This window comes from Phlebotomus papatasi, chromosome 2 (genome assembly GCF_024763615.1).
Source record: "Phlebotomus papatasi isolate M1 chromosome 2, Ppap_2.1, whole genome shotgun sequence".
NCBI classification, from domain to species: domain Eukaryota; kingdom Metazoa; phylum Arthropoda; class Insecta; order Diptera; family Psychodidae; genus Phlebotomus; species Phlebotomus papatasi.
Window position 1 is genome coordinate 69725512 of NC_077223.1, and position 26938 is coordinate 69752449.

A 26938-nucleotide genomic window follows, 5' to 3' on the forward strand; every position below is an offset into this window, starting at 1 on the left:
TTAGTGTCAAAATCTTCCAAAAAGAACAAATATTTAGATAGAATTCATTATTCATCAAATATTGGAATAAAAATCCATCATTTTAATCAATTTATTTTTAGTGTCCAATGTTATCCTCAAAGTGTCCAAAATAAGAAACTGGACAAAATTATGAGCCTTTCCCCTATATAACTGCTCTTTACGTTCGAGCAGTAAAATTTCACGATAAAATTTACCAAAAGCTCTTTTCATGGTGTTCTACGGCAGACTTGAATAAAAAAAAACTCAATTAAAACATTTTTCTGAAATCAAAGACATTTGACAAAAACTAGATAACTTTATTAACTATAATTCAAAATAATATTGAAATGCAAGACGCTAAAAATGTTTCTCTTCTAGGATTAATTTTCCTTTTCTTCCTTGTCTCGGTATTCCTTAAGTTTGTCCTGAAGGAGAGCTTTCCGGGCAGTGTAGGGGAAAGTCTTGGTGCGAATGAGGTAGCAAATATCTCCTTCGGTTGAATACGTGTTCGTCTTTGTAAGCCCTCTCAGAGCTTTGTTCTTCCCCATTATCTTCTCGTAGAATCTCACTCCGGAATCCGCAACTTCTGGTCCTAGGTCCCCCAGGGTATCATCTGCCAGTCCCTCGTAGTACACATGAGTGGCATCTTTCAAAAGAGCCCACAGACCAAAGCCGAAGAGCCCAAGGATGGCATAGAGAATCCCACGAAGCAAAAACGGTCGCGAAAGGAGCTGCATTCGCTGATTGAGAAAATGACCCAGAGTGTACGTTCCAATGATTGATCCCGAAGCATACAGACCATTTAGCATTCTCTGGTGACTGTGTGTCATGAGAATCGAATGGGCAATTCCATAGATTTGTTCATCTTCAGTCAGGACAATTGAATTGGCCAGGAGTTCACCTTCCTGAGAACCCCATTTAATTGATTCTGTCTTAAGTTTGATACTCGGACGCTCAATTTCTGCTTCGTTTGAGTAAAAATAGTTAATCGGGATCCCCACAACAGCTCCAAAGTGCGATTTTGTCGTTCCTGCATGGAAGAGATCAAGGCCAAAGGTACAGAATGGCTTTATCAATTTCAATTCCTTCTCCTTCATCTTCGTCAGACTGCATGCTGTATCAAATCGTCTCATTATCTTATCCGGAAGTTGGGGTTCAAACCCCTCCCTGGGCGACAGACAAGAAACTGTGTAAATAGAATCCTCCTGGAGTAATCGGAATCATCATTCTTACCGGTAGCACGTCATGAACTCCTTGTACTTGCTCAGGAACAGGGTATGTGGCAGATAGTAGCCGGCAAAGGCAAGTATTGAAGCCGTGGCTGCTCCACGGTAAGCCCAAGCACTTCTATTTTGGAAATAATTCCGTTTGAACATATTCCCAAATTTATTACTAGCCCCAAGACGTCCAAGAATATTCCCAAAACACCAATTTTTCTAACCTATATAACCTCAATATTAACCGGTGATTTTATTTCTTTTTTATTTAAATAAATAATACGGCATTGAAGGAACAATTTAGCAATTAAGATTTTCCTCAAATATCCTTGTTAAAAGCAAGAAAATCACCTGGAAAAAAGCATTTTTCCTAGAATGTTTTCAATTGTAGTACCAAATTTCTCTACTTGGAGTGCTACTGTGTTTCCCTGCAAAAAATCACCCAATTTTTTTTACACAAAAAAATTGGACAAAGCACCGACAAAATAAAATAATTTTGGAAAAACCTACATAAACACGAATGAAATTTCTCAATTTATTAAAATTTTATGTGAAATAATTTTTTTTAGTCAGTGAAAATCGCATTTCCACCCAAAATATTAGTTTGGTTTGCGCCTTCGTGGGTGTTCTGGCGCTGCTGTCGGTGAGTGGAAAAATATTGTCAGATGGTGTGAAAAAGTGAGGTTAGGTGCGTGTCGATTTCGCAAGTTTCCTCAAAATTTCCCGGATATTTTGCATTTTCTGTGATGGACGATGACTACGAAGATGAGACAGGATCCACAATTGAGGAAGACTACTATACCTTTCTCAATGTACCGCGGAATGTGCGTGAAAGTGTTATGTAATGCTCCAGGAAGGTACATATTGACCCTATCAACTTACTTTCAGGCCACGACTGAGCAGATAAACACAGCCTACCGGCATCTCAGCCGGATTTACCATCCAGACAAGCATGTGGCAGATGTACGGAAAAAGATCGAAGCAGAGGCACTGTTCAATCGCCTCAAAACAGCTTATGAAGTGCTGTCAGATCCCCACAAAAGAGCCATTTACGATTCCCTGGGAGTCAAGGGGCTCGAGACAGATGGCTGGGAGGTGACTTTGCGACAGAAGACACCGGCCGAAATCCGCGAGGAGTACGAGAGACTGGCTAAGGAGCGTGAGGAGAGAGCTTTGCAGCAGAAGACAAATCCCCGGGGGAATGTGACAGTAATGATCAATGCTACAGAAATTCTCTGTCCCTATTACGATGAATTTGAGTAAGTAGCATCAAAAGTCAATCTCCTCTATACCACTAAGCCCCATCTCCCTCCATTCCCAGCGAAAAGATCCTTCCAACGGTCGAAGTGTCTGGGATCAGCATGAGTCAGTCAATTGATGCTCCTATCACAGTTCGGGACACTGTGACACTGTCCGGGAGTCTGTCTTCTCAGAAAGGCATCGGAAATGGTGCCTTCTCAGTCTCTGGACGACGATTGTTGAATAAAGGCTGGGTAGCTGTGGACCTAACGGCCGGAAATGGTCCTTCACTGGGCGTCAAGGGTTCCAGAACCCTCAGTCAGAAAGTCTTTGCAAATTTTGGGGCTGGCCTCAATCTTCGTTCAAATGGAATTGTTCCAACATTCATGTCCTGTAAGTAATGCCACTGATCCCTTCCAAATCTCTCGCAAGATCTCTCCAGCTGACTTCTTCTTCCCTCCCAAAAAAAAAACACAGCCCTGGCATGCCAACTGGGAAAACACACTGTCGGCTACTTGACTTACAATCTAGCCGGTTCAGCCCGTTCCATGTCCACCACCGTGGAGCAGAATACAGATCGACATCACTTCCAAGTGACACTGCTCCTGGGCATTCCGCACTGCTACATCTCAGCTGCCTACACGAGGAAGCTTCTGGAGCAGGAACTGAAACTCCGGGTGGCCACGAAAGTGGGCACTTTTGGGGTTTTGGCAGAGTACGGAGCTGAGAAGAAGATCTCCAAGTACAGCTCAGTTGTGGCCACAGTCTCAGTCGGTGTTCCCACTGGAGTCACTTTGAAACTCAAGTAAGTTCATCAATTGCTTTTTCCATGATTTTTACTTCATTTCACCTCTTTCGCAAAATATTATCGTGTCATTTGATTAGGCTCAAACTTTGTCAATTTGGATTTAAGAGATTTCTTTAAGAATACACCCAACCAGACTTTAAGAAAACTTAATCATTTTTAACTTATTCGAACTTATTTGTTTTTTTTAGCACTTGACTGTTATCAAATGCTTCTGCATTATCGACTTTTGTGTTGGTTCCTGTCACGACTATTTGGTGGTTTTAGAACACGATAACGACTGGCGAAAACAGTCAAGACAGGAACCAGCACAAAGTCGATAATGTAGAAGCATTTGAGAACAGTAAGTGGTTATTAACCTGTTTAGAATTAATCTTTATTGAGCCTGATCACAAGTAGATTTTGATTCTCCAATTGTGTCCTGGATAAAAGGTAAATGGAACTCTATTTGCACAAAAAGTCGTTGAAGTTCGAAGAATTCAAATTCAATTTCGAATTTTCATACTAAATTTTCGAACAAGATGGGGAAAATTTATGAAAAATATCACACTAAAAAGCTGGCAAAAGAGTTACTCCTTACGACTTAAGCCGAGAGACGACTTAGTGGAAAATGATGGAAATGTAGTTTGACCATTATTTCTAATGTATACGCTAATGTCCTGGAGGAGAATTCTGTAACGCTCTGACAATGCCATATGACAATATGGGTTTGAATCTCAGGAGAGCTTTTTCGAAAATGCGATTCTGTAGCCGTGACATTGGCATTTCAGCTCACGTGGCATTGTCAGAAGTCACATTTGAGATTTCTGGCAATTAAAATGACAATGAATTTTGTTAACTCTTTCGTCTCCTTTGGGACTCTGGGTACCCATGGAAAAAAGAATTTTTTTTGGACTATTTAGAATCGATAAGAATCCGATTCTTGTAGATGATTACAAACTATAAGGATGTCCAAATCTAGGATATTTTTTGCAGGATCCTAATTAACTCCTGAGCTTAGATATTTTTGGTCAAAAATCGTGAATTTTCGATTTTCTGCTGCCATGCACATATTGTGACTTTTTTGATATTTCTAGACCAGAATAAGGAAAAACCTCTCGGTGCCAATAAGTATGATAACTAACAATTACAGATTACATAAATTCGAAAAATATTTTTTTCTTAAATTTTCAAAAAAAACTTGTTCAAATTTTATGGGTACTCTCATCCGCAAAAATCTAGAGGTCAAAAGTAAGGTTATCCCGCCAATGCCCGCCATTTGCTTTTTGACACCAACCTTGTAAGAAAATTCCTACAAAAGTATCATATTTGACCACTAAGACTTACAAAAAGTGAGTTTTACTGAAATTCGTTCGCTGGATATGTTGTGGTCCGGAAAGAGTTAAACAAATCAATCAAGACAGATTGTATTTGCATAATATCACTAAGTAAAGGCATTTCCGCCCGACGGCGAGGGGCGAGTAATAATAATAATAATAATAATGCTGGCACAACATTCCATGAAGGAACTAGGCCTTCCCACAAGGGGATTTCTAGACACGCATTATTATTTTTTCTTATACGGGATGAGGTTGTCAGTCCCATGCCCCGTGGAATCAAGTGCAGTGAAACTCACTGGATGCAATCCGAACACCTTTAACGCCAGAAAAATTCCTGGTGACCTAAAGGGGATTCGAACCCGGAACACTTGCATCATAGAGCGAGTGCTCTACCACTTGACCCAGTGAGTGCCCCGAGGGGCGAGTGGTGGGGAGAAATGAAGGATATGTTAAAGATCCTTCTTTGGTTGACTTATGGGGGGGGGGGGGTCCCCCGAAGTTCCCAAGTCGCTATCTTGTACCATTTGGCCTTTAGATCTGGCGATAGCGGGAAGGACAGACGAACAGACGGACAAGATCTTTCAATTAAGGATCGGATCTTTTATTCTCAAGATTTAATTGCAATTCCAAACAGATTCATTCGCTCAACGCAAACCTTCATATTCCCAATTCACCTGAGCGAGGAGATCATCCCAGCGGCTGTTTTCTATGCCACTGTGACGCCCCTTTGTGTTTTCTTCGTGGTGAAGAAATTGGTGATTGAACCAATGAATGACGAAAAGCGCCAGAGAAAGATCGATAAGACCAAAGAAGTGAATCGGGAACGAATGGCAGCCAAGAAGAAGGAAGCTGAGTCCTCAATTGACCTCATGTCTGCCACATTTGCGCGAATTCGGGAAGATGAGACCAAAAATCATGGTCTTATCATCGAATTGGCCACGTATGGGCGATCAGAGGCTGAGGATGAGGAGCGCTTCGATGTGTCTGTGCCATTGCAGTGCCTTGTACGCAACAGTCAGCTGAATCTGCATGCAACGCCCAAGAGTGAACTACCCGGTTTCTATGATCCATGCGTTGGTGAGGACAAGACCCTTCGTGTAAGGTTCACATATCGCGACCAAAGTCACAGCATCGAAATCATAGACAAGGAATCCCTTCAACTGCCAGGTAAGTTTCCCGGACAAATTCCGACGAAGATTGCAATAGGACATTGACTTACCGTTTTTTTTGTGTGTGCAGGATCTCTGGCAGCAAAGTAAAAAAGTGTCTACGCTTTTCCTCTCGGCCAATTGTGAATAGAATCACAATAGTTGAAAAATCCAATTTGGGGCTTTTTTTTAGAGTACAATATAATAATGTTGACAAGTCAAAATGCTTTGTTCTTTATTTGTCCCATAAGCCGATTTCTTTCATTTTTGTCTGGAAATAGCGTTCCAGAGCGTTGGCGCATCTGCAAGGACAAAAGAAAAGGATTTGCTTCAGTACTATCATAACTGGCGCGGCAAAAGTGAATAAAACATCAAGAGAAACTAAGTAAGTTCCTATATGTAAAAAAAATCCTATTTAAAATATTTTGCTTAATGTTTGTAAAGTCCCACTAGGGACTTACGAAATGTTTGTAAACCGTCTAATGCACTAAAAAAGTTTGCAAGAGTTTGTAAGTTTTCACAAATGATGAGCATTTTTTGTTTAGTTACAAGTAAACATTTGTTCGTAAAGTTTTTCCAGACAAATATGTCGACAAAAAATCATAATTTATCGCATAAGAAATGTTTATATGCATATCACTTTAATTTAAATTTAAATTTTTCACAGCGGGCACAGCTCAAAAATAAAATTGTTGAAATTGAGCAAAAGTCCTGCATAGCTCAAATAAAATTGAATCTGGGTGGAATGATAACTTTTCGACACTATCGAATCGATAGTATCGATAAATCTATATCTGTTAGATTAAGTGAATGTCGACTTATTACAGATTGTTGTGCCATTCATTGCGACATTCTTAAAAGAATGAGACTGATGATAAACATCTATATTAGTTACAAGAAGTGCAGCTATCGTTTAAAGTTTTCAGAATCGACAGTCGATAGTATCGAAAATAAGTGATCATGTCACCCCAGGTGTCTTAATCTCAACCGTTTTATGTTTAACAAATGTGCGTGTTTTCAGCATAATATTATTAGTTTTATGCTTGAGCTGTGCAAATTGTCAATACGATCTTGAGCGTTTTATACTTAGTCTGTGCGTGTTATCAGCACAAATTTAACAATTTTATAATTTATGTACTGGTTTTTAGCACAACCTTATACATTTAGTAAATTAAACTGTGCGTATCTTCGGCACAATGTAAACCGTTTTATGCTTGAGCTGTGCAGATTTTATGCACAATCTGAACCATATTATACTTCAGCTGTGCGTATTTTCAGCACAATTTTAATTTAATATTTCGAAGTATTTTTTATTTCCACTCGAACTCTTGAAAGAATATAAGGACAAAATGCAGAGAGACGCCAAAGCCCTGCAAAAAAAAACCTTAGAGCCCCCAAAAAGCCTGTGAAGGTATTTAAATAGTCCCTTTTTATTTCAATACGAAATCTTGCAAAAATATAAGAGCAAAGTGCTTTTTGAGAACCAGAGGGGTGCCTCAGAAAGTCTTAGGGAATTAAGTTTTTTTTCAACGCGAAATTTTGATAGATTAAAAGACATGATGTATTTCAAGAATTAGAGGGGCGCCCCATTGTCTCTGAGTCTTTTTTATTACAATATTTTTCAAATTATATCTAAAGAATTTTCACTAAACAGTAACATTCTAGAAGAGTCAAGGAGCAAATTTATGTAATTCTCTCCAGAAAAAAAAATGAACTTAATGTGCTGAATCTTCTGTCAAAGTTAAAGAGTCTGGAAATGGTTTTAAATTAAGACATTTACCCTCCATACTCATATATTTATGGTAAATTTCATGAAAACCCCTTAATAATGCAAAAACATATGAGAACTAAGACAAACCATGGCAAATTTGAGCATATTTGCAGCATTTGATAATCATGAGCAAACTTGAAAAATGTCAACAAACTTTTTTCAAATGTAACCGCTGCTCGAATTCAAAAGTAGCCCGATCTTAAAAGAGCCGAATTAGCGAGTCTACTGTAAGTGGCTAAAAATGTTTTTAGATGCTCTCAGATTCTTCTTCTATTTTATGTAAGGCTGTCGGACTCACTCGAGTCCATGTACTTCACTCGATTTCACTATTTTTTTTTAAATTTATTTATTACTCTTATTTTATATCACTTATTATTGTTATACGATCACAGTTTTTGAATTATTATATGCTCTTTATTTCTTTGATATATTTGTAAATCTCTTTATATGTTTCTTCGTTTGCTATTTTAAGAATATTTTTTATGCTTACTTTTTCATTAATAATGCATTTATAGTTTTCTCTTATCTCATTAAATTTTCTGCATTGGATCACTATGTGATTTATATCTTCCACGGTTTCGCACTTATCGCATAATTCTGTGTCTTCTTTTTTTACTAGTTTCAGAAACTTCTTATCACAGAAATGTCCACTTCTAGTCCTTTGGATTATTTTTATTTGATTACATCTTAAATTTATATTTTTGAACCATATTTTTTTTCTAATATTCCCTGTCTGATTTCATGGTTGAATTTTCCTTTAGTTTCACAATTTTTTTCCACATGAATTCTTGTTCTATCCATCTCTTTTCTATTTAAGCTACATTCGATACATATCCCATCCTTCGTTGCTTCCTTAGCTGCTTTGTCAGCTCTCTCATTTCCTTTAATATTTCGTCGTTTGCGGCTACCTCTGTTGTATCTGCATTTGTTTTGTATCTGCATTTGGTGCAAGCTACAATACAGATGTCCTTTCTTGCGTGAAATGTTGACACAAAAGAAATGCAGATACGACAGAAGTAGACGCAACCGGCGATTTATGGATGGATCCATCCGTGAATATTCGCTCTTGTTCTTTATCTTGGTTTATAGTTTCATATGCGTAAGCTCTCAATTCTTCTCTGCTAGTTTATTGTATAGTCCCAACTTGTTGCATTCAATCAGGGCATTAACCAAATTAATATTCTATATTCTATTCTATTCTAGTGTCCTTTTTATTGCTCACTTTGTTAACTAACTCTTCTTTATTAGATTGTCTGGCATTCTTTCACTCTTTCTGTCCCTTGTGTTGTGAACAGAACGCCATCTGACGGAAATTTTATGAATTAATATTTTTTGGCATTGTAATTTAGGCCATTCCGGCATTCTGTCTTTTCATTTTGTGACTTTAATGGCGAGACACGCGTGACGACGACGACTACAGAATTTTGGTTATTTTCTCGAGTAAGTTGTGAAATGGTGTGAAATTATGTTATCTATTGAATCTAAGAGGGTATTTCTTTTCTTTGCGATAGGATGATTAAATAGAGACAGACGGATTCAATAGATATTAGGTGATATCCAGAACAAGATTGAAGTCTTATTAGGTAAAGACAAAGACGATTTATTTAGCAATTAGGACGACTTTTAATGAATACTTATTAGCTCTACTAGATCTTCTCGGGAATTAGCCGTGTCTCGCCGGCTGTAAGACGACCACAAATAAAAAGCATTTACCAAAAAAATACAGTCCACTCGATTTGACGACGACCCCAACACCTTGCGATGTCTTGTATGTATTCATGCGATCTCATAATTTCTAATGTTGCTCTTGTCTCGAGGATTCGAAGGTCCATCATTTTCTTTTTTGGCTAGTATAGTGCTCTCTGCTAGTATAGTGTTTACTGGCGTCAAGTCAACTTGAAAAAACCAAGGATTGTTCTTAGTGCCTCGCTCGCGATTATCTGTAGTTGGTTGCCTAACTTTTCTTCTGGTACTGCATATTGTATTACTGGTGCTCCATAAATTATTCTCGATTTAACCAGTGCATTATATATTCCCAACATTCTTTTAAAATGCGCTCACCGCTTTCAGATTAAAACAAAAAATATTATCTTTGACATTTGAGGTTAGGTTTTAGCACAACCTAAAACTTTTTGGTTTTGAGTGACAAAAAAAATTCTGATAAAAAAATTTATATGGCTATATGGACCCTAGTGAGTCCGACAGCCTTACATAAAATAGAAGAAGAAAAATTATAGTTAGAAAAATAAGAACTTGACTAACCTGTAGTAGTTAGTGTCCGGTGAATTGTAGAAGCGACAATTGGAGAAAATCCTCGCCATGTCAGCCATAAAGAGCCTCCTGGTGACGTAGTAGCCTTTTTTGAGACGCTCCCCCATCGTCTTGAGATCCATGGGATATTTGATGTGTTCATAGTAGTCAGTTACCTCAGCCTGGTTAACCGGCTCCTGGAAGGGCCACGCAGCCGTGTGCTGGCGAACGGCAACCAGGACAGTTGCCAGTGTTTGTGCCAATTTCTCCGGATCGACAGATTCCTCGAGGGGCCGAGCCTGGCGCTGAGCTCGTGCTACTGGACGCCAACCCACTTCACGCAACCCCGGAATCGACTCCACAGGAATACTCCGGACGCCCTCCTTGAAGCACGTCAATCCCGGACGGATTTTCTGCACTTCATGTTGCCGCTGCGCAATCAACTCCGTCACGATGTCCTTCTGACGCCGGATAACACTGCTGAACTGCGTATAGACGATGCTTGGATGAAGTTCGCAGTGCATCAGTGTGGCACCATCATATTCTTTGATATACCCTTGGTATATGGGCCTGGCCACTTTAATATCCTTGGAGAAGCCCTGCTTCTTGAAATATCCAATAGCAAATTCATCAGCGTAGGTGAGGAAGTGCTTAATGCCTTGTTGAATGCTGTAATCTTTGAGATGATTCATCAGATGTGTTCCATAGCCCTTCACTTGCTTATCCCCTGTCACTGCACAGAATACAATCTCCGTGAAGCCCTGAGTGGCAAAAGTTCTGAAGCATATGCCTCCAATTGGACGACCTTCCTCAATCAGGGCCAATGTCTTGTGCTTAGGATCAAAGACCAATCGACTGATGTAATCCCTAGGCATTCCTGGTAATTGATGGGCAAAGACACTGTGTAGCCCAAGGAGCCAAATCATCGATTGCTTACTGACCGGATGACTTAGAGAATTGCCCACAATATGCAGCTCAATCTCTCTGCGACTCTCTTTCGTCTTGGCAGCTTCATCCCTGGGAGCATTGACCGGAAAGACAACTTCATTGTTACGATTATTCTTGCTGTCGCTGATATTCCTCATGGCCTGAATCACTGCTTCATTGGACAAATCCTCCACATCATTGGAGTACTTGTACTTTTTCGTCTGAGATCCCTCTGCAGTGGCTCTACGTGCTGCACTCGATGGCGAAGCTGCTGCCTCATGCTGCCTCTTGGCATTAGCCGTACGCTGAAGTAGAAGTGATACTGCCGGTTTATAGGTGGGATCCCATATGGGTGATTCCTCGTTGATCACCTCATGCTTGAGGGCATCCAGAAATTTGGGCATATGCATCAACAGCAGACGCTTCTCCATCGGCATCCTGTCCTTCTCCGTTCGGCACTTGTACAGCAACTGATGGCTGACAAACTGAAATACTGCCCGGAGGAGTGTCCTCCCAAAAGCCACGGATGTCTCATAGTGCGGAAGGGAATTGCAAAATGCCGGAACATGGCAGAACATAAGCCAACGCATATAGTTGATCTTGTACGTGGACGCATCCTCATGGCTGAGATCACGCCCACGCACACTAGGAGCCTCGAAGTTCCACTGATTGAGACAATTGAGAAAAGTTCTGGCCACTTCGCTCATTGTGTGGAATTCAGCCTGACTGAGATGATGAAACTTGAAGAAGACAAAGTTCGTGATGGCTTTGAACATGGACGGGGACTCGAAAGGCGGATCCCCCAGGGGTCCACGAATCACGGGTTGCTGGCGCGTGAGGATGCATTGACGCAAGAGTCTAAAAATTAGGATGTATCAGTTATGGTACCCAGGAGCTGGAATTTATTGCCATTTGGCGTGAATAAATCTGGGATTGACTGTTCTTAATAAGGTTCAGAGATACATTTCAATGTTACAGTGAGAGATGTCCTGGTTAAAATGAATGCCAGTGATTGCAACGAAATGTAGTAAAAAGATCACGCAAGAAGCATAGACTGGCTACTTCTTCCAATATGAGAATGAAAACTAACGAACGATAATTAATAATAAAATTCAGTGTTTTTCAATAGAAGCGTTTTTTAATGCTTTTTCTGCTAAATGCCTTCAAGTACCAGAGAGACTTATATAGGGGAAAGGCTCATAATTTTGACCAGTTTCTTATTTTGGACACTTTGAGGATAAAATTGGACACTATAAATAAATTGATTGAAATCATGGATTTTTATCCCAATACTTGATGAATAATGAATTCCATCTATATATTGGTTATTTTTGGAAGATTTTCACACTAAATACATTAAATTTTGAATATGATTTGAGTTGAAATTGCTTTGTTGAAAATTCAGTGTGAGCAATTGCTTACGAGAAATATGACAGAACTTTATGTTTACTTCAATCTTATCCCCAGCGCACAATAACTTTTGTTTGTAAACATATTTTCAGAATTGCATATGAGAGAGAGCGAGTAACCTAGATCTACATTTCATTCACTCTCATTGAAAAGTCAAAAACATATCTACAAAACAAAAGTTATTGTGCGCTGGGCATTATTTAGCTTTGGTGAAGTACTAACAATGCTTCTTCGCTTTTTTTTAGTGATATTATTGAATATTGCGTTGATTCGCGTTAGTAGTGATTTGTTAATTTGACCTGAAGTGAGATTTGCCTTATGAATTAGATTTTTCGTGTGAAAAATGGACAATTTTCTAAGAGATTCACTAGTGAGGTGATACTCCTTATTTTGGACAGGTGTTTTTCTCTCGAAATTTCATGAAGTAATGACTAGGTTGGACAAATGCCTGGAGAAACAAAAGAGCATCATCTCTACGAAAGAGATGTAGTGAGAAAAGCCTTGAAAGGCTCCCGGAAAGGTCAGGGAATGAGCGAATCCGCATGTACTTGGAGTACCGAAGTTAACTCACTTTAATGAATGATATGGAGAGCTTCCGGGCTTCTTGTGACATTCTACGTTTTTCCTTACATGAACACGAAGAGGACTTGGTAAGATTGGTTCATGAAATGAAGAACAATGGGCATCCTGTTGAGGCGGATTAGCTGTCCAAATTTACAACCAAGTTGTCCAAATTAATAACCAAGTTGTCCAAAATAAGAGTCAAAGTAACCTCTACATATCAATTCATTTTTAAACGTATTAAGTCTAATTTTAGTAAAAACAAAGTCAAAAACCCTTGCCAAGTTTCTAAACAACCCTTTTGAAAAGAGAGTAACAAAAAAAGTTAATTAGTATTGAAAATATCGCACTTCAAACTTGAAACATCAATTCTTATAAGCAGACTGTCCAAAATTATGAGCTTTTACCCTATTGATTGATTCGGACTGTAAAAATTGATATTAACCTATAGTTTCGTTCAACTTTTTATTATTCGACCTCAATAGGCGAGTAATATATAATTCATTTTTGTTCAATTTGTTCCAGAGCTAGAGGTCAAACTGTAAGAGATATGGACATCCGGTCTTCGGTGACCCTTCCTCCCGCATAACTCTGTATTTCCTATACAATTTTTTCCTTTACTTTCTCTCCGTGTTCCTACCTCTTCAAAATCATGATTTTTTTCGGATACATTTGAGAAATAAACCAGGCGAGCAAATTATCCTTACGGTCAAATTTCATTCTTTTCAAGGTCTTGATATTTTCGATATTTCCAATCTGACATTTTGTCCGTAAATACAAAGAACCTTAGGTGCTATTCTAATGAAAAAAAGGGGAAATCTTTCGCCTGAACATTCTTTTTTAGCACATGACTATTCTCAAGTGCCTCTGGATTATCGACTTTTCTTTATGTTGATTACTATTTCGACTGTTTTCCCCAATTATTGGCGTGCTATAAAACTGCCAAACAGTGATGACAGGAACTAACTTTGGAACAATCAAATCGTATCAAAATGAAACTGTTCTAACTGCATTTTCTTTGTATCTGCAATCGTAGCAAACGACGCTTCATTATGCGTCATTAGCAACAAATGCTGATACAAATTAAATGCACTTAGGACAGTTTCATTTTGAGAAAACCGAACTAAATTCATTTAAAGTGAGTAATAATAAAGTGGTCATGAGGAAAAAGAAATGCTGAATGTATTCTTTGCATAATATTGCCCAAAATAATCGGGTTTGGACGTTTTCAAGAGGGTGGCGAGAAGTGGTTACAAAACTGGCGAAAATTGGTAAAAAATGGCGACGAAGTGGTTATTTTTGCATTGTTAATAAAAAACAGTTTTTTAGGTAGTTCAACATTAAATTGGAGTACTACTTTTTTGACGAATCTGGAGTCAATACATCTCTCATTAACTTTGTGTCAAATTTGAGATATCTTATAATAAGGGGTCAAAAGTTATAATCAAATTAATTTCACATTTTTCTAAAAGTGGCGATAAGTTGTTACTCTACCCTATCTATTATAAGAGATATCGGTAGATATCTTTTACTGTTTGAATTTTATATAGGTCAAAAGACTGAAAAAGCACGAAAAACAGTATTTTTTAAATAAATTTATTACCGTTACTTTGCCGGTTTATCACTGATGTATTAGCATTGATTATATATTTGTATTAGATACTAAAAAGAGCTTTAAAAGCTTTTAAGTTTCAGCCAATCAGGGTACGCGATAGTCGCGATAGTACTAAAAAATCTTAATAATTATATGTGTATTGTGCTTAAAAATTGAAGTGAATACAGTAGACTCTCTCTCAATCGGGAATATGGGACAAAATGTCATCCGGTTTAGCGATAGAATTGAGCGTCAAAGCCTTTGTAAATTCCACAAAAGTGCTCAATTATAAGGAATCACGATAAAATAGGAAAAACTACAGCAAATTTGAGCAAATTAGCTTTATAATTAAACGTGAAAATTGTCAACAAAATTTGTCGCCCGATTGAGAAAGAGCCGATTGAGTGAGAGTCTACTGTAATAGATTCTTTATTAGAAATGTTTATTAAAAGAGGGGTCATCGAAGACTTGAGTCAATATATCTAATTTTTTGGCTTCTAATAGGAAGAACCGATTCAGATTAGCCTGAAGATTAAGCACTGGATTTTTTTTTTACACAAATTGGCTAACGGCTATATACTTCAGTCTTCCTTTTAATTGTTTTTAAGTGATTTATTGAAGAATCGAAGAATTGCATTTACTGAAGAATTGAAGAAATTTATTGAAAAAATGTTTATCAATGTAGCCGTATAGCTCAATGTAGCCCCACCACCCCCAAGCCAAACTAATTTTGGCTATTATTTATTTTTTTATTTTATTTTATTTATTTTATTTTTATTTTGTGGGGCATTTTTTTACGAATCTAAATAAAATAATTTTAATGTCCAGCATCCTTAAGAAATATGATAGAAAATCGTATATCAATATAGTCCCAAGGCGCAAATAGCCCCATCTTCCCCTATATGTACAATTTTATTTAAAGTTTTTCTGACTCACCTAAAAAGGAAATAGTAGACCTTTTTGGTGTCCGAGTCCTCCTCACGCGACATGCTCATAAAAAGATTCTCAACGTCCACAATAGTTCCCAGCAATCCGTTGAGCTGCTCCTCCTCGATGTCAGCCAAGTGACTAAGATGGGAATCTACAGAGTGCTTGCAATGGCTATTCCTGCATTCCTCGGTGAATTTGGGACAGAATGTCCCTTCAACATCTCGATACTTGTGCTCCTCAGGTAGCTTCCAACCTGTGCAGCGACATCCTTCAGCCTGGCATGCTGAGTACATTGAGAGTTTGGCCAGTTTCTGGGAATGCGGCAGCTGCCACACATTCCGCTTACGCTGCATGATCTTTTGCAAGCTGGACTGACGTGTTGTTTCTGTGGATGGAGCACCACCAGCTGATGGTGCTCCTGGTGTGGCACCAGGAGTGGGCTCCGAGGATGCGGCCGAGCTGGATTCATGGCCCCCAAAAGCCGATTGCGGCGATGGGGGCTCCTCCTTGGGCACCACGCTAAACTGGGCCGCATTGAAGTCCTCACTCATTATTTTACCCAGTTTTCCACCAATTTTTCACGCTTTTTCTCAGCTTGTTTGGGAAAACAACTCTGACGTTTCACAGATGCTATCAACTGGTATACTGACGACTCTGTTATACGGCGCGTGTTTCACTCGAATTGTCATACATGAAACATGTGTTTCATTAATCAACAAAGAACGGACAGATGGGGAAGATTTGGCAAAAAATAACAAGAATTTGATGAAAAAACCATAAATATGATTTCCTGTAGTCTCTTTATAAAATTATTAGACATGAGAGAATTATAGTACAATTTAGCAGAATAGATTTTTACTCATGTTTCCTCTTTTTCACGATGTTTCCAAGGAGTTCCGAAATCGGAAGACTAAAGGGAATTTGTTCAGTTGTAGAACTCACTCCGGGTTCCTGAGGTGCCTTGGAATTCTGACTGACATTCTTCAGATTGCGATGATGCGGAAAGGTGGGCATCAGCTTTGGATCACAAGCTATAGATCATCAAGAAAATCAATTTAGAGAAGGGCAAAAGGAAAATGTTTCAGAGAAACTAACGGTAAGGGCATTCCTTGAAGTAACTGCTATGGAGGCATTCTTCAGCCGTGGCTCTCTTTTTGGGATCGTACATGAAGAGAAAATTGAGAAGTCTCAGCCCAGCTGCTGAAAGCCATGGAAATCTCTGCTTCAAATTGTTATACGGCTGCTGCTTCAGGGTAAAGTTCTGCACAGCCGGCAGAGATGAAAATTCCGGCCAGATGCCGTCAGAGGGTGTACCCAGGAGATCTACAATCAATTCCAATTGACCAATCTCTGTTGTACCTGGCAGGAGGGGTTTGTGCCCCAGCAATTCTCCCAGGATGCATCCTACAGCCCAAATATCAACAGCCGTTGTCTGAATCTTTGCCCCGAGCAGCAGTTCTGGAGCACGATACCACAGTGTCACAACCTGCGGAGTTGATGGTTTCGAGGGGACAGAAAAGAACTTGGCCAGACCGAAGTCTGCAATTTTTACCGAACCCTTATCCGTCAGCAGGAGATTGGATACCTTCAAATCTCTGTGAATGATAAAATTTTCATGCAGATACTTAACACCACGCAGAACTTGCAGAATGAGACACTTCACTTGAGATTCTGAGAAGTTTGTCTGCATATTGTCCAGCAGGGAAGCCAAATCTTGCTCACAGTATTCCAAGGACAGGAAAATACTTTCAAGACTTCTCCCGACTAGGACTTCTTTGAGCTTAACAATGTTCTCATGGTCGCAGGATTTAAGAATCAGAATCTCACGCAAACCACTAATCGGCAAGCCGTCTTTTTCCTGATCCATCCGGACCTTCTTGAGAGCTACAATCTCATTGGTTTTGGTGTCTTTGGCCCTGTCTTGACACAACAAACAACAATCAAGAGAAAATCTAAACAAATTCGTTCCTGGACTTACAAACAATGCCATAAGTTCCCTCGCCTATTCTGTTGAGCTTCTCAAACTCTGAAACGCTCCTGCATCGTCCGAGCTATTAAAAATTTAACATTTAATGAAAAACATTTTCTATTTTTGTGACATTTAGGTTAAACTTACTATATCATTTTCAGGGATTTCCATAGGTTCTCCCGTCTTAAAAGAAACCATCAAGTTGTTACGCTTCCCAGAGACATGAGAATCCATTTTTACTAAAGATATTTAGTGCAATTTATTAAAAAGTTGATTTAAAAAAAACACTCGGGTTTGTTTACAATTTTTGATATTTTTTTTACCACGCTGAATTTTTTACCCAATTCAAAATACAAAAGTTATAAATTCAAAATAACGGACCATACACTCAGAGAAAACAGCAAGGGGCAACTCATAGCAGAAAAAATGATTCCAGTTTCCAGAAAGGCCAGAAACATATCGCTTCTTGGAAATTACAAGGGGCCAACTAATTTTCGGCCATTTTTCAGGAGACAGCATGAAAGATTCAACTTTGTGTAAATAAGTGTCTCAATTTAATGACTGAACAAAACAATTTATTTCTTTTCCATTTGTATGAGCACTAATATAAACATCGAAACTTTTATATTTTTATCTTTCAAAATATGTTTTTTAATGAGTTAGCTCCTTGTCGTTCTAAATCTAAATGATGTGCAAATTTTTCTGAAATTAGGATGACAAGGGATCAACTTGCTTGAGTTAGTCCCCTGTTTCACAAAAAATTGAACGATGAATATATATTTTGTGCCCCTTTACTTCAAACAAAATTATGCAAGTAATAAAAATGATTAAAATTTTGAAAAAAATTTCTAATAACGAAATTCAATGGCTTATATTATTCGAAAATTTATTAAATTGTCTTTCTAAGTGCATTAGAATCTCAAAATCGCAAAAAAGTGAGTTGACCCCTAGTAATATCTAAGGAGCGATATTTTTATTCCCATTTGCTTGTGTTTCTGATAAGATCAAAAATTATGGTTGATGACTTTTCAGTATTCCTGCTTGAAAAAAAATTATTGAAACTTTCCATGGAATATTTCTGAGGAATTTCCTACAGATTTCATAGGATTTTATGCGTATCAGATGAAAAAAAAACTGTTTAATTCTGTGCAACTGTTTTAGAACTTTATTGGTGTGACGCGAAAAATTCGAAAAGCAATCTAAGAAGAGACCCACAAAATTCCCTGAGGAGAAGCGAAGGATTTGGCGCTAGAATAATACATTTACCTTTAACTCATTCGTCTCTTTTGGGACTCTAAGTACCCAAAGCAGCATATGAATATTCAGTGAAAAACAGTGTTTTTTAATTATTCAGAAATGAGAAAAATTTAATTCTTTTGGATGATTACAAACTATAAAGGATGTCCAAATGTAAGATATTTTTTGTAGGACCTCAATTAATTCCTGAGCTTAGATATTTTTGATTAAAAAATTGTGAAATTGGCTTGCAGCATATGCTGCGGTCCGGAAAGAGTTAAGGTAAAATTCATGAGAGCAACTCATATGCCAGCGAAAGCCAATCAAGCGTTCTGAACGACAAAAGAATCTGAGTTGGGAGTACATTAGCGACTCATATTCATATTCAATGAGCAGCCTCAATGAGTGGGTGCCGTTGGTAGCGAATGTGGTTTACCACCCTTTGGAAAGTGCCTAGGCCGTTACCTCCTTCTTCCTTCTTCCTGAACTCGCCTTCTCGAGCTGTGTGAACAGAACACAGCTATCGCCATCGGCAATGCATCTGGAAAGTACTGGCACCCAGCAAGATGCGCTGCTTCGGGGAAGGGTCGAGGCCGTTTCCTCCTTCCTTGGCCTTCGTAAAATGTAGACAATTTTTTAAGAAGCCCATAAAGAGCTTCCAAAAATCAGAATGAAATCCAGTCTCCTTAGAATGTTTTAGCTGAGATTCTTTACAATTCCAGCTTTTGTGATTACAGGTGAAATCTTACCTCGTCTGAGCCCAAATTTTGGATCCATACGTTTTTAGACACAAATATTATATGCGCTAAAAATCGATATAAGTGGCCGTCCCGTCCGTCCGTCGTAATCACTTTCTGGGGAGAGAATGGAGAGATATTGACAAGCGGTTTTTGGCAAAGGTTAAATGTTGATGGGCGGGTAGCAGTAGGTGATGTCAGATCCACCCCCACTCGCTCTTTCCGCCATTTTGAAACACTACCAAATTTTGTTTTCTCGATAACTTATCCAGCCCCTATCTAATGGCATCGACCGATATCAAATTTTAGTACTCAGCTTTTCGTTATCCGGCACTTATCGATATCCGGGTGACTGCTGCCAAACACTGTCGGTTGATGTAATTCAAAGCACGAAACATGCAGTTTGTGCAGAGTAAATTAATGTGTTATTTACATTTTATGAAAGTTTTTAACACACAATCGTGCTACGAAGAAAATTATGTTGCTTTGTTGCTACGAAGAAAATTATGTTGCAAAGCTTTTAAAAAAGAAAGGGTTGTGAATTTTGACTATGAAATTTTCTTGATCTAAAAGGTGTGCCGGAGCTATTAGCCTCAAAATTCAACTTTAAATCGAATTTTCACGCATTGCGAGTTGCACGCATTTTTTTTGAAGGCATTATTCAACTTAACTCCCTCCGTTCAGAGCTAGTTTGGGGTCTCTTTGAAAAATGAATAACAAAAATTACGTAAAATATTTAGCTGTTGCTATTCATATACAAAATTTTATTCTGCAGATAATAACATTGTGAGAAAAAACTGATCAAGAAAAAAGGGCATTGAATAAATGAGCAGTAAAAAGTTAAAATTGATCAGTAACAAAAAATTTTGAAACAGTGATATTATCGTCCAAATTTTTGCAAAGGGAAAATAAAGGGCTTTTCACTCTATATGGAACTATTTTAAATGTTAAATATATAAAATAGACCCATTTTTGTAAAAATTTAAGTTTTTTACTGACCATAATCAGATATTTTACTGCTCATTTTTAATTTTTTACTGCCCATTTTGAATTTTTTACTGCTCGTTTGTTTTTTGCCGAAAAAAAAGTGTTAAAAAGTATACATTTTACTTTGCAATTTGTCAAAAGTTTTTATAAATTTCACTTATTTTTGTTGCTTTTTTATTACAATTTCTTCTGTAATATAGGAAATTTCAGTAGACATTTCCAATCTCTTCTACCCTTACAGACTCTTGTTTTCAAGGGTGGAACTTATTTAAAAACCTTATAAATGTTATTTTTCAATATTTTATAGGTTTCATCAATTTTCTGGCTAGTATTCCACGAAAATACGCCCAATTGACTTGTGAATGTGAATCACAGTGTGAAATCAAATTATTCTGTGTAAAAATAAAAATTTTACGCAATTTTGTTATTCATTTTCCAAAGCGACCCCGCCAAAGCGGCTTTGAACTTTGAACGGTTTCGAGATCGAGGAAGCACCTATAGTGCTCTTCTCCTTTCCTTCCGATGCGCCATCTTCATTTTTTCACACTGCGTGGGAAGCTGGGAAGCTTTTTGGGGGCTCTCGCATTTTCCCATTTTTTCATGTCTTCCCGCGAGGTTTTTCTAGTTTTCTTCAGTGACATTTTTGAGTGGGAACCCTTGGGCATTTCCTGAATGTGGGGGTTTAGTGCTTTCTACGGAGGAAATGGGGAAAAAGCAAGAAATAAAATATTTCAGTGAAAAGTGTTTCTGTGAATAAATTGCAGATTTTGCCGGGAAGTTTTGTAATGGATTGGTTTGTGGGCAGTACAGGGAAAAGTATAGTGCATCCGTGATTACTAAAGTGTTCCAAGTGGCGTTATTATTTTTTTTTTTTAATAATAAAAGCAAGCACTTTTGCGGGCTTTCCGGGAGTGAAAAATTAAAGTGTGGTTAGAAAAGATTCAAAATAGATATTCTCCGCTTTTACACCCTCCTTTACTAGTTAGAAGAGGCTCTAAAAGTAGTATTTTGTGGTCTCCGAAAGGCATGAGTCGCAAATGTGAAACCCAGTGCAATCAAGTTTATTATTATGTGCACAAAAAAGTGCCTGGAGATCGCTGTTGAGCCCAATCAAAGAGGAGAAGAACCGGAGGATCATCGGGAGCTGTTGGTGGGAATTCCCCAGCATCTCCAGTGAGGATCTTCAGAAGGCCTGGTGAGTCCCAAGAGATTCTGTTTATCCTTGAAAAATAAGTGTGTTCTCTTAAAGAATTCCTCTGAAAATTTCTTATCAATTTTCCGGGAAACTTAATACTCTTTTTCTTTCTTGCAGACTCCAGTGGCAGATGATCAACCAGGCCCGAGGTAAGTAAGAAAAATCTTATTCAACCTTCCATCCAGTCATGGGAAAAGCAGTTTTACTATGAAGAAAATGCTTTTGATCATTAATTATTTTTAATTATTTTTGTACGGTGGTCTGTTCAATGATAGAAACTTACTTAATGATGATGAATAATATTTTTTAACTTAGATCAAGAATTTTAGCAATTAGGGGAAAGTACTCTCCCTTTGAACGTTCATGCCTTCGAATAATGAGAAGGACGAGTACTTTCCCCTACCCTTCATACATTAGAGATAATTTTAGGCTGCCAATGTTTATGTCACTTAACCCTTTAAGGACGATTGGGTCACCGGACCGGTGACCCAAAAATGAAATATTTCCTACGATCTTCTAAACTAAAGCTCTAAAATGATTTTTTCAGATCTGCAAATTTTGACCCTCTCGTCCTTAAAGGGTTAAAAGTGGTGTAGTAAAATTTTCAAACCTTTTCTTTATATGAAAATTTCTTTTGAGGGAGTTTGACAATGCCATCTAAAAAATGCGTGTAACTCGGAATGCGTGAAAATTCGACTTTGAGTTGGATTTTGGGAATAGAGATTCGCGTCGAGCCAACTTTATCCATTTCTGCCACACAGAAGAGCTTGATCGATGCGATTCTTTATGCCTTCAGCACACCCTTTATTTAGGTAAAATTTCATGAAATCAAAATTCGCGTCCCTTAGAAGAAGAATAGTGAGAAACAGCAGGATAGACATATGCAAAGCTTTTAAGAAAGAAAGGGGTGTGAATTTTGACTTTACGAAGTTTTCCTGATCTAAAAGATGTGCCGGAGGCCGGAGCTATTACACCCAAAATTCAATTCACAATCGAATTTTCACGCATTGCGAGTTGCAAGCATCCCGAATTGCACGCATTTCGAGGTCACTTGTAAAGAATCTTAGCTACCATAAGTTTATCTGGCCTTATGCCCTAGACACACTTACGAATTAAGCCGAGAGACGACTTAGTGGAAAATTATGGAAATGTGGTTTAATCATTGTTTCGAATATAATTACGGTAAGCCGTCTCGCGGCTAATCCTCAGGTCTGTCGAGGCCCTTATAACTGGTTTTATTTTCGAATATTATACATATGATAGAAGCTATAAAAATAGCAATATGTTCTGAAAGCTGGGTTAATTCAGGTTTCAATTTACGCGTATTTAGTCAGACGGTATAGCAAATATATAAGCTCGAAAATAAGAAATTTTCAAACTCTTTGGCATTGATGATTGATTTTTCTTGTAAATTTTCATTTTTTAGAAGCCCTCTTGACAGTAGAAATCACAAAAACTATGCATAATATTTTTCAAAAGAATTAAAATTATTTTTCAATAATAATTTCAAAAAAAAATTCTAAAATTTTAAAGGCTACCCATGTCTTACACATGCTCTCTAGATTATTATTTGTTGTTTTAACAGATTTTATCTTGCACATCAAAATTATTTATTTTTCTACACAATTGTCTGTTAATAAAGTTAAATTATGTTTAATTTATGCAGGGATTTTTTCATTAAAAAAAAGTGATGAAAGCGTCATTTGTGATTGATTAAATAATTATTTTACTAAGTAAACTTAATAAAAAGTTTAAAACAATTACTTCAAAACTACTGTAAAATCAAAATCGAATTGGTATGGCAAAATTAAACTCTAATTGATTTTTAGGGAATCTTTGACCCAGATTTTTTCAAGTTCTGCATATTGGAAAGTGCTCTCCTTTTGAACGTTCATGCCTTCGAATAATGTGAATTTCTTTCGTTTCTCGTAAGAGATTTACACTAAATTATCACGAAATTATCAAAAATTGATGATAAGTTAACTAATATTTAATAGAAATGTGTAAGTCTCTTAGGAAAACTAAAAGAAAATTCACATTATTCGAAGGCATGAATGTTCGAAAGGAGAGTACTTTCCCCTACCATATTTCCTTAAAATGAGAGCTTCCACTTTTCTGTTAAACATAAAAAGATCTTTAATTTTTTTTATACCAGATTTATTTAAAATTGTAAATTCTTTTTTTTTTGGAAAATGTAAGACTATATAAATACAACAATAAAAAAGAATGTTTTAAAAATTGGAAGTCTTTTGTTAACAAAAACTTTTCCCCGTTTTCGAGATTGATTTTAAGGGCAGAATCATATTGACAGTAAAATGCTCATCGTATTTCTTTAATTTACGCATTTTCATTGCAATTTTTGCGCAAATTCTCGATTACGGTATTACCTTATCTCATACTTGGTGGCACTAGGTGAAAATAATATAAGAAAATTGAAGAAATAAAACGAAAATTCGATAAACGGTGAGCAAAAAAACTGTACGATTAATTTCTCTTACAGTTTTTCTGCTCGCCGTTTATTGAATTTTCGCTTTATTTCTTCAATTATCTTATATTATTTTCATCTTGTGCCACCGAGTATGAGATAAGGTAATACGGTAATGGAAAATTTGCGTAAGAATTGCATTGAAAATGCGTAAATTAACGAAGTGAGGCTACGGCGAGCATTTTATTGTCAATGTGATTCTGCGCTAAATGTTAAAACTATTTATTTCTTTTTAATCGCGTTTTGACAAAAAGATGATGGTGTCAATATACCAAGTTGCAATTTTTACTCGAAGTATAACCTTTATCTAAAACCTGAAATTGATATTTTTTTGTTAGTTTGAGAGTTATTAAGCTCCAAGCAGCAGCCGCAATAACGGATGGTCAGTTGAAATGTCGGGAATATTTTTTAGCCACTCATATTATCGTAATCACGGGGTATTTTTAATTTTAAACACAGTATAACAAAGTTTAGGGCCGGTCGAAAGACATGAAATTTTATTAGGATTATGGGAGATCAGTTTGTTAAGAATCTCAACTAAATAAATAAAACAATTTTGTTTCATATTCTATCACTAATTTTATTTTAACACAATTCGTGGATTCATAAAATTCTACTTATCAGTAACACGACATAGTTATCTCTCTGCAGACTCTTCTACGACAATTCATTTAATATATTCCTCGAAAATTTTTCAATAATTCAATGTTGTATAATCGATATTCATTCCTTTTCTATAATTATTATAATTTAATCATATTTTTTTGGTAATTTTATAAGACTGTTTTCACGTCATAAACTTCTTCAGTAGCTCCTCTAAATTGGACTGAATAGAGATTACTCGTTTTATTTTGTTTTTTTCTTCACTCTAAAATATATAGCATTCCTTCAAACTACAACATTTCATATTTCTCTTCTAAAATCCAACTATTTCGGCTCTTTTTGTCATTCAATAAGATTATACAATAACTTTTATTCATAAGGTTAGTATTCCCTCAATTTTTGTTATGGATTTTACAGCATTTTTCCTAATATTTATTACGCGTTTACTTTTTGAATAAAATTAAAAATCATTCGCTAAAATTTGTATGCCCAAAAATTGTTTCAATATTTCGAGATTCGACTAATTATTTGATTTAAAATTTGATTTAAAAATCCGTCTCATGCAAGAATTCGCTAAATTGTATGATTTTTTTTCGTATCAGGTTATCGCTAGAAAATATAAATGTTCCATCTTTTTGATTAAGAATTACACTTCATTAATTGATTTTTTATTCATTAAATTCCCTATGATTTTATCATGAATTTTCTAAAGATAGTAAATTTTCATGTATTTTATCTACGATAAATATATTTTCGAAAACTGGTGGTGAAAATTTCTTCCAGAGTTAAAAGGTTAGGTTGAAATGTAATTGTGAGGTTATGTTAAAAAAAAATATAACCCAAGAAAACATTTTTATGATGATCAAAATTTTTAAAGAATTTGAATTTTCTCAGATCTGATCCCTGAAAATATTCCGCTAAACCTATATAAGAAGAATCAACCAGTATTTAGTAAAAAAAAAGTTTCTTTATAATGTGGGGTTAATGTATAATCGAACTTCGGAAAAACAGTGTAGTAACACAATATTTTGTTTCCTCACTCTTAAAAGCAATTTAATTTTTTTTTAGTTTTTTTGTTGATTAGGCAGTACATTTAAGTATTTCCCTTATTTGAAATGTGAATTAACATAACCTTAAAAAATATTTTTCGGGGTTATAATTTTAAAGTAATTTTATGTACAAAAATTTGTAGAAAAATCATATTGTAAATAAATTATGTCCCTTTTTTGGATTTTATTTGCCCAATTAAAGAAAATTTCGTAGAGAATCTTGTCAAGCATTTAATAAAACAACTCAGAATATTTTAAATAGCTTAAATATCATATCTTGAGGTTAGTATTTAATTCGTTTAAATCAGAGGTGTGCAAGAACCGTTTGAAACCGAACCAATGTCAAATGAAACGTGTAAATCGATGGTCAAAACGCTACCTGAACAAACCTATTTTGACGTTTATTCGGTTTCAACGGTTCTTGCACACCTCTGGTTTAAATCATTTAAAGAACTATTAAATATTTAAGAAATATTTAGGAATATTTTCTTGTGGGTAAATTACTGTTAGAAAATCGATTTTTAAGTCAGATTGATTTTTCTTAACAAAGTGCCTTTAATTCTTAGGATTAGCTTTAATGGAACCTAAAACATTTTCATATTAACCTACTGGTCATATAAGATATTCAAAAGCCATGATTTTTTTCACTTCTAAAGAGAGTCGTAAATTGAAAAAACAATAAAAAATAAAATAAGTTTTCTTATATTCAGCTTAACCTCACTTTTAACCTTAACCTTAACCTTTGCCTGTGTTAGAATTCTCACCACTGAAATAAATGATTTCGAGGAAGAAATGTAATTTTATTTTTACGATTTTTGCAACATTTCGCATAGGAAAAAGATTTTTTTTGAGTATTTTTTGAATAATTGAATTTCAGTCTCTCCCATAAGTCCAAGCGATTTTAATTGAACAATCCTATTTTTTGTTATTCTACTTTCATATAAACTTTGACTCCCACTGCTTTACAAATATTGCTCTTTTGGGGTTAATAAATTAAAGGGGTTGAATTCTTTGAAAAAACAAAATATGGCAGTGTATTAAAATATGAAAATAATGCTTTGGAAAAATATCTGATAGTCTCTATCACCATGAGCGAAAAGATTCAATGGAAATACAAATTAAAATCATCTCAGAAAATTTAGTAAATCAAGAATAAATTACGATGAAGCATTGAATTAATTATAAAATTCGTCTGGAAAGCTAAGAAAAGATGATTTGGTGAAGTAAAGTACCCTTTTAATTATCTCTCATCTGTCTTAGGCGGGCAATTTATCATCATTTAGTGGCAATTCAGCCATATCTTCAGACCGAAAATATGAGTAATTTTTGTGGTAGCAGCTGTAAGTCTCTCTAGATTTGTCTTAGGCTAGCTGAAGTACTTCAAACCGGCCACGAGAAGGAATTTCTCGATGAACAGTTCAGAGTCGAGGACAGCAATATGAGCGGCTCTTCCAATCAGAGCATTGGCTGTATGTCTGAAAATATGAATTTTCCATGAGAATATGC

The 26938-nt window shown here is 36.5% G+C and overlaps 5 protein-coding genes across 6 annotated transcripts in view; 1 reads left to right on the forward strand and 4 right to left on the reverse strand.

Annotated features, from left to right (window-relative positions):
- Positions 1-284: 284 nt before the first annotated feature.
- LOC129804175 (transmembrane protein 177) lies at positions 285-1459 on the reverse strand. The gene is made up of 2 exons (XM_055851255.1): positions 1234-1459; positions 285-1167 (listed from the first exon to the last, which is right to left on the reverse strand). The coding sequence occupies exons 1-2, from the start codon at positions 1374-1376 to the stop codon at positions 381-383; spliced, it is 930 nt and encodes a 309-aa protein (XP_055707230.1). The 5' UTR covers positions 1377-1459; the 3' UTR covers positions 285-380.
- Positions 1460-1861: 402 nt separating this feature from the next.
- On the forward strand, positions 1862-5952 carry LOC129804171 (dnaJ homolog subfamily C member 11). The gene is made up of 6 exons (XM_055851248.1): positions 1862-2041; positions 2106-2476; positions 2539-2849; positions 2934-3261; positions 5215-5747; positions 5820-5952. The coding sequence occupies exons 1-6, from the start codon at positions 1964-1966 to the stop codon at positions 5837-5839; spliced, it is 1641 nt and encodes a 546-aa protein (XP_055707223.1). The 5' UTR covers positions 1862-1963; the 3' UTR covers positions 5840-5952.
- On the reverse strand, positions 5939-15827 carry LOC129804170 (histone acetyltransferase KAT2A). Its single transcript, XM_055851247.1, has 3 exons — positions 15178-15827; positions 9762-11534; positions 5939-6030 (listed from the first exon to the last, which is right to left on the reverse strand). The coding sequence occupies exons 1-3, from the start codon at positions 15720-15722 to the stop codon at positions 5964-5966; spliced, it is 2385 nt and encodes a 794-aa protein (XP_055707222.1). The 5' UTR covers positions 15723-15827; the 3' UTR covers positions 5939-5963.
- A 132-nt stretch (positions 15828-15959) lies between these two features.
- On the reverse strand, positions 15960-17462 carry LOC129804177 (cyclin-dependent kinase 10). The gene is made up of 4 exons (XM_055851257.1): positions 17288-17462; positions 17150-17222; positions 16267-17091; positions 15960-16202 (listed from the first exon to the last, which is right to left on the reverse strand). The coding sequence occupies exons 1-4, from the start codon at positions 17372-17374 to the stop codon at positions 16027-16029; spliced, it is 1161 nt and encodes a 386-aa protein (XP_055707232.1). The 5' UTR covers positions 17375-17462; the 3' UTR covers positions 15960-16026.
- Positions 17463-24334: 6872 nt separating this feature from the next.
- The window catches only part of LOC129804169 (protein FAM135A), a 76096-nt gene continuing 73492 nt past the window's right edge, over positions 24335-26938 (reverse strand). For both annotated transcript variants that reach the window (XM_055851246.1, XM_055851245.1), the window contains exon 13: positions 24335-26907. In XM_055851246.1, coding sequence (XP_055707221.1) covers positions 26799-26907 — 109 coding nt within the window. In that variant the 3' untranslated portion in view covers positions 24335-26798. The remainder of the gene's footprint in view (positions 26908-26938) is intronic.